This window comes from Bufo gargarizans, unplaced genomic scaffold (assembly GCF_014858855.1).
Source record: "Bufo gargarizans isolate SCDJY-AF-19 unplaced genomic scaffold, ASM1485885v1 original_scaffold_883_pilon, whole genome shotgun sequence".
Taxonomy (NCBI): domain Eukaryota; kingdom Metazoa; phylum Chordata; class Amphibia; order Anura; family Bufonidae; genus Bufo; species Bufo gargarizans.
The window spans coordinates 99,355-111,534 of record NW_025334742.1 but is presented as its reverse complement, the minus strand read 5'-3'; the positions used below and the strand labels follow the sequence as shown (position 1 = coordinate 111,534).

General features: G+C 45.6%; 1 protein-coding gene across 2 annotated transcripts in view; it reads left to right on the top strand.

The window, feature by feature from the left end:
* ATP8B1 (ATPase phospholipid transporting 8B1) overlaps positions 1-12,180 on the top strand; it is a 120,190-nt gene that overhangs the window by 88,707 nt on the left and 19,303 nt on the right. For both annotated transcript variants that reach the window (XM_044275106.1, XM_044275105.1), the window contains exons 14-22: positions 653-696; positions 2,028-2,184; positions 2,270-2,461; positions 3,213-3,325; positions 5,726-5,890; positions 5,973-6,084; positions 7,256-7,331; positions 7,656-7,788; positions 11,660-11,948. In XM_044275106.1, coding sequence (XP_044131041.1) covers positions 653-696; positions 2,028-2,184; positions 2,270-2,461; positions 3,213-3,325; positions 5,726-5,890; positions 5,973-6,084; positions 7,256-7,331; positions 7,656-7,788; positions 11,660-11,948 — 1,281 coding nt within the window. The remainder of the gene's footprint in view (positions 1-652; positions 697-2,027; positions 2,185-2,269; positions 2,462-3,212; positions 3,326-5,725; positions 5,891-5,972; positions 6,085-7,255; positions 7,332-7,655; positions 7,789-11,659; positions 11,949-12,180) is intronic.

The following is a 12,180-nucleotide window of genomic DNA, read 5'->3' as shown; positions in this document are numbered from 1 at the left end:
CTAGTTTGAAAAATGTAGAATATTTTTGAGGCACAGCCCCTTTAAAGTGTAACTGTCTTTTTTTTTTTTTTTTTTTTTTTTTTGCCAGTTAGAGCTAGGGCTTGTCTGTCTTCCCTTTAGTGTAAACAGAAGACAGAGGGGCGGTCCTCCACAGTGCATGCCTGCGTTAGGCTTCAGAGTGAGGAGGCGTGTCTCTCAGTAATCCAATCTGATTGGCTGTCAGGAAGCTGCTTGCTACAGCACGTGTATATGGGAAGTGAGGGAAGGCAGTTTTGGCTTCAGAGAACTGGCAGAGGGGCCATTTTGAAAAGATCATCATATTGTAGGGATTAAAACAGCTGTAACTAAGGGGGAAAACTTAAGGAAAACTGTGGTATCTGAAGAAACCTAAGATTGCTTTATGCATAATGCTGCAGCAGCAGTAACATAGGATAAAATTGATGAAGACATGACGGTTCCACTTTAAGCTCCTGACCTCCTATTAGTAGGAACTAAGATACAGCAGCCATGTTTAGCGGCTGTGTCTTTTAGTCTCGCAGTCACCCAGGCTTCATGGACAAGCGCAGCCCCTGCTCTCTACGCCTTTCTCTGTGGCTCCTCCTGTTAGACCGGAGACACATTATAGACTTTAACCATGTCTGTTTGGTTCTAGGTGAACATAGACAGGGAGCGGGAAACAAGTCTACTTATAGCGAGGTAAGTCGTCCTAAATGTCTGCTGAAAAAAACGATTTCTCTGGACTTCCTGTAAATTGTTTTATTGAAAATCATAGCAGCTGATAGCAGTATTGTATTACAGGGTTTGTCTGGGATAAGAAATATGTGGCTGTTTTATTTAAAAAAACAGGGCCACATTTTTCTGTGTGTTGAGTTTTTGGTATTGCAGCTCCGTTACATCAAAGTGAATATGCTGGAACTGCAATACCGCACATAACCTGCGGACAGGTGTGGTGCTGTTTGTAGAAGAAAGCATCCATGTGTTTGCAATCGTGAAAATCCCTTAAAGGCATAGATTGGAAAATGCAAAAGTCTCCAATGTTGGCTCTGCAGATTGCTGCGCAGGGGTGGGTCTTCAGTGCAGTTTTTGGGAGTTTGAAAGGGGCTTTTAGCAAGTACCTAAAACTGGTAATAACCAGGATGTAGGTCCTATTAATAAGTTGTTTGCCAAGGACAATGTACTCTGGATACAAAGGATGTATCTACTTGAAAATGTTTGTCTAAACTAAAAAATAAAATAAAAATCTGTATAAAAAGTAATGCGTCTCCATGGTTACAGACTAAAAAGAAACTCTGCGTAGTCTAATTCTGCAGTCATGTCTTCTCATCTTCCTTCTGCTTTCTTTAACTGTCTATAGCAGGGATGCCTAACCTGCGGCCCTCCAACTGTTGCAAAACTACAACTTCCACCATGCTTGACAGCCTACAGCTATTAGGGCATGCTGGGAGTTGTAGTTTTTAAACAGCTGGAGGGCCATAGGTTTGGCATCCCTGGTCTATAGATTAGCAACAAGAGGGCCCAGAGGGAGTGGAGTAAAATGACTGCAGGATCAGACTACACACAGGGTTTGTTTGTAGTCTGTAGCCATGGAAACGTGTAAGTCTGCATAGATGCTGTATACACAAAACGGTGGGACACTGAAAACTGTTTTCATTCTTTTGATTTATATACATTGGATCAATTCCTACAAAAATAATCACACGTTTAGTCCTCATGCACACGACAGTATTTTATGTCTGCATCCGATCCGCATTTATTTTTTCTGCATGTGCCTCAAAAAAGGATGTTATTTGTCTGCTGTCCACATCTGTTTGGCTATGCAGCAAATTTATAGGACATGTCCTATTCTTGTCCGTTTTGCAATGGGACCAGCGAAAAGTGCGGGATGCACATGGAATGAATCCGCACTTTGCGGATCTGCGATTTGGAGACCGCAAAACGGATACGGTAGCTTGCGGGGGGCCTTATAGGTCATGATTTACACATTGCTATAGCCTGTGAATGAATTGGTTACCGTCTCTGACCTGCAGCAGGTAGATTTTGGCTGGAATCCCTTGGCAGACCCAAAGTTTACATTTGGCGACCATTATCTGATTGACCAAATCCGGTCAGGAAAAGATCCCGACGTTCGCCTGTTTTTCAAGCTTCTCGCCTTGTGCCATACAGTAATGGTGGAGAAGACTGACGGTACGTTCAGCTCTCCGTTTATGGCGGATACGGCTAATGACTTTTTTTTTCCCAGTTGCACTGAGCTCTTCCATCTTGGTTCCAGGTGGTGAAATAGCCTACCAGGCGGCATCTCCGGATGAAGGGGCGTTGGTAACTGCCGCCAGGAATTTTGGCTTTGTGTTTCTGTCCAGAACCCAGAGTACTATCACCATCAGTGAACTGGAGAAGGAAGTCACCTATGAAGTTCTTGGCATTCTGGATTTTAACAGTGACCGAAAGCGCATGTCTGTTATAGGTAAGCTTTTGTTTACACATGTGCCAATTGATTTAAAAGGAAGGCAGATGGATAAGGTAGATGCCTTCAGCAACCACCAGAGGGAGCTTCCTGCATACTGTTGAAATAATAACACAGTATTCGGTTAGCTCTTGAGCTCCACCTAGTGGTGGCTGCGCAGGCAGAATGGAATCATTTATATGTAGGGCTATGCAGGGGATTTAGAGCTGTGTATCAGAAAAATGGAGCTTAAAATTCTATAAAGATATATTAAGAAACGGATCTGTTCAGAATTGTGGATCTTTTTAAGATGAAAAGGATAGACATTCATTTTAACCTCGGATTAACCTTATAGTTATATGCAAAAAAACTTTTTACCAATAATCTCTGCTGCCCCTTTTTTCAGGCATGTTAAAAGCTCCTTCCAACAGAGTACCACGCCTACACACTCAAGTCAAATTATATACAGCTACTCTTAAAGGGGTTGTAAGAAATTAGAAGGCATCTGACCCCCCCCCCCCCACCCCCCTGCAGGAAATGGCACCACCCTGATCCATGGTTGCATCTGGTATTGCAGTTGAGCCACATTCAGTAGTGATAATGTAAATATACAGATACACAAAGGTTTCCAAAATTCATGTTGCATCCCTCGGCTGTAAATGAACAAGTTTGAGCTACAATTAGTGATTTTGTGGGTTGCAGCCATTCTTTATTTTATTATATTCACAATTATGAATTGCTATAATGTGGATCCCTTTTTTTTTTTTCTCAGTGCGTGAGCCAAGTGGAAAAATCAGACTGTACTGTAAAGGGGCCGACACGGTTATATATGAGCGTCTAGATCCAAATAACCCCATTAAGGACGCCACCCAGGAGGCTCTGGATGTGAGTTCTGCGTGTCAGTATTACATAATATGCCGGAAATAGAGATGGACTAAGGGCTGTTTCACACGAGCGGATGCCGTGCGTGGCATCCGCTCCGTGAAAGAGTGCCAAGACGCGATGCAGACTGCATAGGCACGGAGCATTATCAGTCATATTAATGCTCCGTGCCTCTGCAGTCTGCATCGGGTCTTGGCACTCTTTCACGGAGCGGATGCCACGCACGGCATCCGCTCGTGTGAAACAGCCTTAAAGGACCCCCTACCCTTATTCTAAAGTTGTAGGGTGTCACAGTAACTGCACTTATGACTGGTGCACCAGCAAGAGATCCTATTTCCAGGCCCACCATGTTGCGGCAGCGTGCCCAAATCCAATCCAATATGCACCACTTGGCTGAAAAATCAGGAGACTTCAGGAGCAGAGAGGTCTAAACTAGTGATGACTTATCAATATGTCTCCTAAGTCCCCAGGGGTGTAACTGGAGTAAGCATGCACCCTGGGTGCCAAGGGTTCACCAACAAGTTACTTTACTTAGCAAGTGCATTTAGGTACAGGGCTAGGGCAATAAACTTAACCTTTGCTCTTGGTGAAGAAAAACCTAGCTACAGCTCTACAAGTTACCCCCTCTTCTCCATCAGCATGCATTGTCCAGCTCCCCTGTAGTTTCTAGAATGGGGTCATTTTTGGGTGGTTTCTATTATGTAAGCCTCACAAAGTCACTTAAGACCTGAACTGGTCCTTTTAAAAAGTTGGTTTTTAAAAATTTCTGAGAAATTTCAAGATGTACTTCTAAGCCTTGTAATGTCCCCCAAAAAAAATTGTCATTCCCAAAACGATCCAAACATAAAGTAGACATATGGGGAATGTAAAGTAATAACTATTTTTGGAGGTATTACTATGTATTATAGAGGTAGAGAAATTGAAACTTGGAAATTTGCAAATATTTCAAAATTTATGGCAAATTAGGTATTTTTTTTATAAATAAAAATGATTATTTTTTACTTCATTTTACCAGTGTTAAGAAGTACAATATGTGACGAAAAAACTATCTCAGAATGGCTTGGATAAGTCAGTGTTTTAAAGTTATCACCACTTAAAGTGACACTGGTCAGATTTGCAAAAAATGGCCAAGTCCTCAAGGTGAAAATGAGCCCGGTCCCTAAGGGGTTAAAGGGGTTGTTCTAGTAAAACCCCTTATCGCCTTTGCACAGGATTGGTGGGGATATGAATGCTGGAGAGCCTGACTATCACAAGAATGGGGGTCCTGTGTTCCACTGTTTGAATGGGACAGTGGTCACACATGCATGTTGCCCCCCAATCGAAGTCTAGGGGATTGCTGGAAATAGCAGAGTGAATGTGGTTTATCTCCGTCAGTCTAAGGATAGAACTGGGAACTTTAAGTGGCCTTGGAAAAAAAAACTAAAAGTGGCCCCATGTTTGTAGTTGGGTCCAAACTGACATAAGGTGAAGCAATACAAGTAGGCAGGGCCAACATGCGTAGGCAGAGACAACAGAAGTGGGCACAGCCAGCAATACCATAGTGCCGAACACCTATACTGCCCCAGCGGAACCAAATACGATGACGATACAGTTGAATTCAGGAGGCCTGAGCAGTGCATATGCGAGTGACCGCTGCTCCATTCCAGCGGGCCCTTGTTCCCATGATTGGCAGTGGCCCGAGCACTCCGATTCCTGGCAATCAGACACTTATCCTCTATCCTGTGGATAGGGCATAAATGTCTCCATGGAACAACCCCTTTAAAGATAATGCCCATTTTATTAAATGCCAGTATCTAGGCATTATATAATTACTGAATCTACGGCAGGGATGCTCAACCTGCGGCCCTCCAGCTGTTGTAAAACTCCCATCATGCCCTGCTGTAGGCTGTCCTAGTATTCTGGGAGCTGTAGTTTTGCAACAGCTGGAGGGCCGCAGGTTGGGCATCGCTGATCTACGGAGATGTCCACCCTACTAATTTAATTGCGGGCTCTGATTTTACATAATGCAAACTTAAAACATTATCACAAAATCTTAGCAAAACCTATGACAGGCTGCAGTTCACAACGCAACCATTAGGTGGCCACACACAGACACATATAGCATAACCAACTCCAGGCACAGCATCATAAAATCATGGTTGTGTTTCACAGCCAGAGCCAGTCATCTCACGCCACTCGGAATATGTCGAGCCCAGAAGATAAGTGAGAAAGAACACATCAGTTTTTTTAGGAAATAGAGACATTCACATTCAGAGGTTGACCCCCCCAGCGATCGGTTGTGATCTAGGGCTGGACCTGACAGGAAGTGTTTAATTCCCCTGCAGCTCCACCGCAGGACAAAGGCGGAATTACAGTTTGCATTAAAATCTGACCATGTCGTTTTTATACTGTCATTACCTCCAGGTATTTGCCAATGAGACTCTTAGGACCTTGTGTCTTTGCTACAAGGACATCAGCCACGAAGAGTTTGAGAAATGGAATAAAAAGTTTCATGAGGCCAGCGTGGTCATGACCGATCGAGACGAGGCTCTGGATAAAGTATACGAAGAGATAGAGACCAACCTAGTGGTAGGTTCACCCAGGAAATGCACACCTTCTGTATTGCTCCTTGTCCTGTTATATCTGCTGACCTCCTGTCATATTGTTGCAGCTCTTGGGCGCCACCGCCATTGAAGACAAGTTGCAGGACGGCGTACCATATACAATCTCTAAACTTGCCAAAGCAGACATAAAGATTTGGGTTCTCACTGGGGATAAAAAAGGTAAGTGACATGTAATAATGTGACGATTTTCTCCACGATGTCTATGATATTTAAGATCTCCTCCTTTTATTGACGCTCATTCTCCTCAATATATGGGCAGCAGTTTTCTGATAATCTTGCTGTAATCACATTTGGTTCTCCTTCTACTGGCCTCCTACTGACATTGTGCACACAGTATACATAGCTGTAATTTCAACAAGCAGAGCTGCAGTAAAAAGCATGGGGGAAGGGGTAGAACAACCTTAAAGGGGGTTATGCCATGGTCGATCTAAAAGATGAACATCGGATATCATACACTACATCACGATCCCTTTACATGGATCCAAAGATCTCCCCATTCATTGCTCCAATTCTTCTTCAAAATTTTCTTCATGCTGGCACCTCAGGGGCATGTCCTTTCAGATGGCTTGTCCTTTCTGCTGCAGCTCACTCGCTATCACAGCTCAGGGGCGTGTCCTTTTTGCTGCAGTGCTCTCCTTATCACAGCTCAGGGGTGTGTCCTATCTGCTGCCGCTCTTTTCCTGTCAGAGCTCGAGGGCATGTCCTTTTTACTGCAGCTCTCCCTGTAACTTCTAATGGTCGATATGGCTGGTGGCAGTTCAAGGATAAAACTGAACATGTGTGTCCGTGCTTATCCAGCTCAGTAGGTGGACGTACATATTTTTACACAGAATATCTCTCAACTGGAGCATTTTTGTAACTGAAAGTAAATTACAAAAGTAATTCATTTCTCATGCCGAATTATTATATTAATATAACATTTAAGAGTTTAGACTGCAGACATTGCAACTCAGCAGCAGTCTATGATCCCAGTAATGGAGCAGAGCTAAAAAGCTGTCAAGTTGACAATACTGAGATTTCTACCACGGTCACTCTGAAACTACTGGTGGGACAAGCAGTCGGCATCAAGACAGCTCTGTTTTTAATTGAAGCTGGCCCAGTGATCAGACTGATTGCAGAAGGTCTGGCTTCAGAGACCTCTACTGATCAGCTGTCATAGGCAGGGGAATGCTTGGCCAGTGATTCATTTCCTCTGCAGCGGCCACTACAGGCGAAATGTGATATTGCATGGGCGACCATCTCTCTGATTGCTCATACTTCCCCCCCCCCCCCCCCCCTTTAATTTACCTATGCACATAATGTTATATTTTTTTTTCCCTCCTTCTTCCAGAAACAGCAGTTAATATTGGCTTTGCCTGTGAGCTTTTAACAGATGAGACAAAGATCTACTACGGAGAGGACATTAAGTAAGTGACGGTGTTAAAAAATATAATTCTGTGACTGATGGATCTGACATCATTGACCTAGGAAGAGGCCACAATGTTCACCCGAGTCCCCTAGCAACAGCTGGACAGCTGATTTTATTTTATTTATATAAATCGGGCCATGCATTATGAAATTAGGGTGGACACCTGGTTGTTTCATTCAGCAAATAAAAAGCCAGTGTGATTAATTTTTTTTAAAAAAATGTATTACCCATATCAATGGATTTTATTTGAGGTTGTACTGCCTCCTGTCCACTTTCACGATATTTCACTGCCCATATCTTTGCTTCGAAATTCTTTCCCCAGTGCTCTACTGCAGACGAGGATGGAAAATCAGAAGAACCGGAGTGGAGGCAACCCAAGGCCGGGTGCCAATGACCCGGAGCCCTTCTTCCAAGGAGATGAAAAATGTTCTCTAATATTAACCGGTTCTTGGCTGGTATGTCACCCAGTAAATATGTCATTATAGAGTCAGAGACATACATAGAGTTCTACAGCAAACGTTACTATGGGCTCCCATCTGGTTAATGCCACCACACCTCAACCCACCTGGGCCCCTTGTTCCTCTTTGGTGAGAACCCAGATTATCTGCCACATAAGAATATATCAGCACTATATGGACCATTGTATCCAGTGGGGAATCCTTTGACAGATTTTGCATTGGGGCCCAAGAGCTTAAAGTTATTCCTGTAAATGCTCCCCGTTCTTGTCTATAGAGTTTTTGTTTTGATCAGGGATCCCTACACACGTCCCAACACCCTTTAAACCAAGGTATACAGACCACTTGTTTTGGTTTCAGCCTCCAAGGGCCCTATATCCAGGTGTTATGGCACATATATGTTTGATTGGAGCACAGTTTTATAACCATTTCTCTACACTTGATACGTCTTTGTCCTCAATAGGGTGAGGTCTGAGAGCTTCTGATAAACCAAACTTGGGTCATCATAAAACCCTATGGACAAAACCATATCTATATTTTCCTTCACTTGGAAGATGTTACTTTGAGGCCCTAGCCATATATCTAAATAGCCTTCACAAGGCAAAATGACTTGTTGGTGTCTCGTTGGTGTCCCTTTCACCCAACACTAAAGGTATATACCCCAGTAGCCCCACACCTGCCTATGGAGGTTGAGCAGAACCGCGGGTGAGAGATATTCTTAAAGGGATTCTGTCATGAGATTTGTGCCCTATAAGCTAAACATATGACCATGTCGGTACTAATAACATGAATCCTAAACTGCCCTTATTAAACCTGCTTGTGGCTCTATTAGCCCAAAAAACTGGTTTTTATAAGCTGTCACCCACCTACCTAAGGTGCCCAAGGGGTTTTACGTTAATCCAGGGTGCCCGCCCGCACCCCTCGCCGTCTGGTGCCCAGCACCGCCTTCCTCACCTCAGAGCCGCCTCCTCAATCCACCCGTCCTTCTGCCAGATCCGGCGCCTGCGCACTAAGCTCAGCCTGATGCACCGCGGACTCCTGGCAGCGGCTTCGTTGAGTGAAGTGCGCATGCGCATCAAGCTGGCGCATGCGCACTTCGCTCAACGAAGCCGCTGCCATATGTTTAGCTTATAGGGCTCAAATCTCATGACAGAACCCCTTTAAGTCAGTGACTAGTTCTTAACTGTCTAAGACAAGGTGAGCTGGAAATTCGAGCCACTGTACTAAAAAAAAAAAATGATTGGAAACCATAGCTTGATAGGAACTCAACTAATCTGATCAGGGTGGGTCTGTCAACACTATGCTGATGGATTCCAGTAAGGCCTCATGCACACGACCGTTGTGTGCATCTGTGGCCGTTGTACCGTTTTCAGTTTTTTCTGAAAATGCACAGTTTTGCAGCCGCATCAGTGTATCCTGTCTGTCCAAAAAATAGGACCTGTCCTATTTTTTTGACGGACAACGGTTCACGGACCCATTCAAGTCAATGTGTCCGTGAAAAAACACGGATGCACACAAGATTGGCATCCGTGTCCGTGATCCGTGGCCGTAGGTTACTTTCATACAGACGGATCCGAAGATCCGTCTGCATAAAAGCTTTTTCAGAGCTGCCAGGCAGCAGGGGGCAGACCCCCCCCTCCCTCCACCAGTTTCAATTTCATTGGTGGCCAGTGCGGCCCCCCGCCCCCCCCCCCTCCCCCCTCCCTCCCTCTATTGTATTTAACTAATTGGTGGCACAGTGTGAGGCCTCAGCCCTCCCCCCCCCCCCCACCCTTGATCATTGGTGGCAGCGGAGAAGCATCATACTTACCAGATGATTAACACAGTACCTTTATATGCTTTGGTGGACTTTTAAATATGCCAAAAACGAACTTTGATGAGGGCTCGCAAGTGCCCAGGGCGGAGTCCACCATGTTGGAGCCCAGGCAGCTCTGCCTCTTCGGCTCTTATCCCCGCCCAGCCTCCTCCTCTGCCCGCCTATCTGTTGTCTCTCCCCCTCAGCGAGATCCCGCGCCGATGCGATAACTTCCTTGGCCGGGGCATGCGCACTGCCATGCCCATTGCTGACACGGCATCGCAGTAGCTTATGCGCATGCCCCGACCAAGGAAGTCATCGCGTCGGTGCGGGATCTCGCTGAGGGGGAGAGACAACAGATAGGCGGGCAGAGGAGGAGGCTGGGCGGGGATAAGAGCCGAAGAGGCAGAGCTGCCTGGGCTCCAACCCGGTGGACTCCGCCCTGGGCACTTGCGAGCCCTCATCAAAGTTCGTTTTTGGCATATTTAAAAGTCCACCAAAGCATATAAAGGTACTGTGTTAATCATCTGTTTTGCGGCTACAGCGGTATGGCAACTGTTAAAAAGGGGTAAATCTGCTGACAGACTCCCTTTAAGCAATGCGCCGCACAGACCTGTCACTTACCAGTAGGAGGAGCTCCCGGCCGGTCACAGACATCGCAGCAGCCCGCAGGTAAGTATGATGCTTCTAATATTGCTAAGTAACCATGGCAACCAGGACTGCAGTAGTGTCCTGGTTGCCATGGTTACCGATCGGAGCCCCAGCGATTAAACTGGGACTCCGATCACAACTCTCCGCTGCCACCAATGATCGGGGGGGGGGGGGGGGGCGCACACTGTGTGCCACCAATTAGTTAAATACAATAGAGGGAGGGAGGGGGGGGCGCACACTGTGCCACCAATGAGTTAAATACAATAAAGGGAGGGAGGGGGGCCGGGGGGGCCGCACACTGTGCCACCAATGAGTTAAATACAATAAAGGGAGGGAGGGGGGCCGGGGGGGCCGCACACTGTGCCACCAATGAGTTAAATACAATAAAGGGAGGGAGGGGGCCGGGGGGCCGCACACTGTGCCACCAATGAGTTAAATACAATAGAGGGAGGGGGGGGCGCACACTGTGCCACCAATGAGTTAAATACAATAGAGGGAGGGAGGGGGGGCCGGGGGGGAGCTGCACACTGTGCCACTAATGATAATACAATAGAGGGAGGGAGGGAGGGGGGGCCGCACTGGCCACTAATGTTATTCAAACTGGGGAGGGAAGGGGGTCTGCCCCCTGCTGCCTGGCAGCCCCTGATCTTTTACAGGGGGATATGATACGCACAATTAACCCCTTCAGGTGCGGCACCTGAGGGGTTAATTGTGTGTATCATAGCCCCCTGTAAGAGATCGGGTGCTGCCAGGCAGCAGGGGGCAATCATGTACACAGTTTGTAGTATATTCTAACTAGAAGCGTCCCCATCACCATGGGAACGCCTCTGTTAGAATATACTGTCGGATATGAGTTTTCACGATGTAACTTAAATCCGATGGTATATTCTAACAGAGGCGTTCCCATGGTGATGGGGACGCATCAAGTTAAAATATACCATCGGATTGGAGAAAACTCCGATCTGATGGTATAAAAGGGACTCCTGACTTTACATTGAAAGTCAATGGGGTCGGATCCGTTTGCATTTGCACCATATTGTGTCAACGTCAAACGGATCCGTCCCCATTGACTTGCATTGTAATTCAGGACGGATCCGTTTGGCTCCGCATGGCCAGGCGGACACCAAAACGACTTTTTTTTTCATGTCTGTGGATCCTCCAAAAATCAAGGAAGACCCACGGACGAAAAAAACTGTCACGGACCAACGGAACCCCGTTTTTGCGGACCGTGAAAAAATACTGTTGTGTGCATGAGGCCTAACAATCAGAAAAATCCTAGACGAATCCTTGTTAGTCCTTGAACTGTAAGATATTATGGTAACTGAAGGTCAACAAAGCAAAGTCTTCAAAAACGTCCACGTGGTTACAGTGATTTATATCTAGATATTGACTTAACAATGAAATATATTACTTTTTCCTGATCAGAATGAAATTCTTCTGGAAAAGAAGAAAAAGAGGAAGAAACGCCTGAAGCTGAAATTTCCCAGAACCGCAGAGGAGAAGCAAAAGGATTTGCAAGAGAAACAGAAGATTTACGCCTTAAAGGAGCAGAGACAGAAGAACTTTGTGGACCTGGCCTGCCAGTGCAATTCTGTCATCTGCTGTAGGGTGACTCCAAAGCAAAAAGCCATGGTGGTTGATCTGGTGAAGAAGTACAAGAAAGCCATCACCTTGGCTATTGGAGACGGTGCAAATGATGTCAACATGATTAAAAGTAAGATGTGTACAGAAATCAGAATCGCTAATCATCAGGAGGAAGGGGCATTGTCTAAAACAGGAAGGGGCATGGCTAAGGTATTAAAAATTATGGGGTACGAGCCCCAAGGCATACATTTGGTCCCCCCAAAAGAAAATTTTATTTATATACTGGAGTCAACATACAGTATCTATATGGTGACTTTTGAAGATTGTTTCCAGGGCTCATCTGTGCACTCAAGCTACCCATC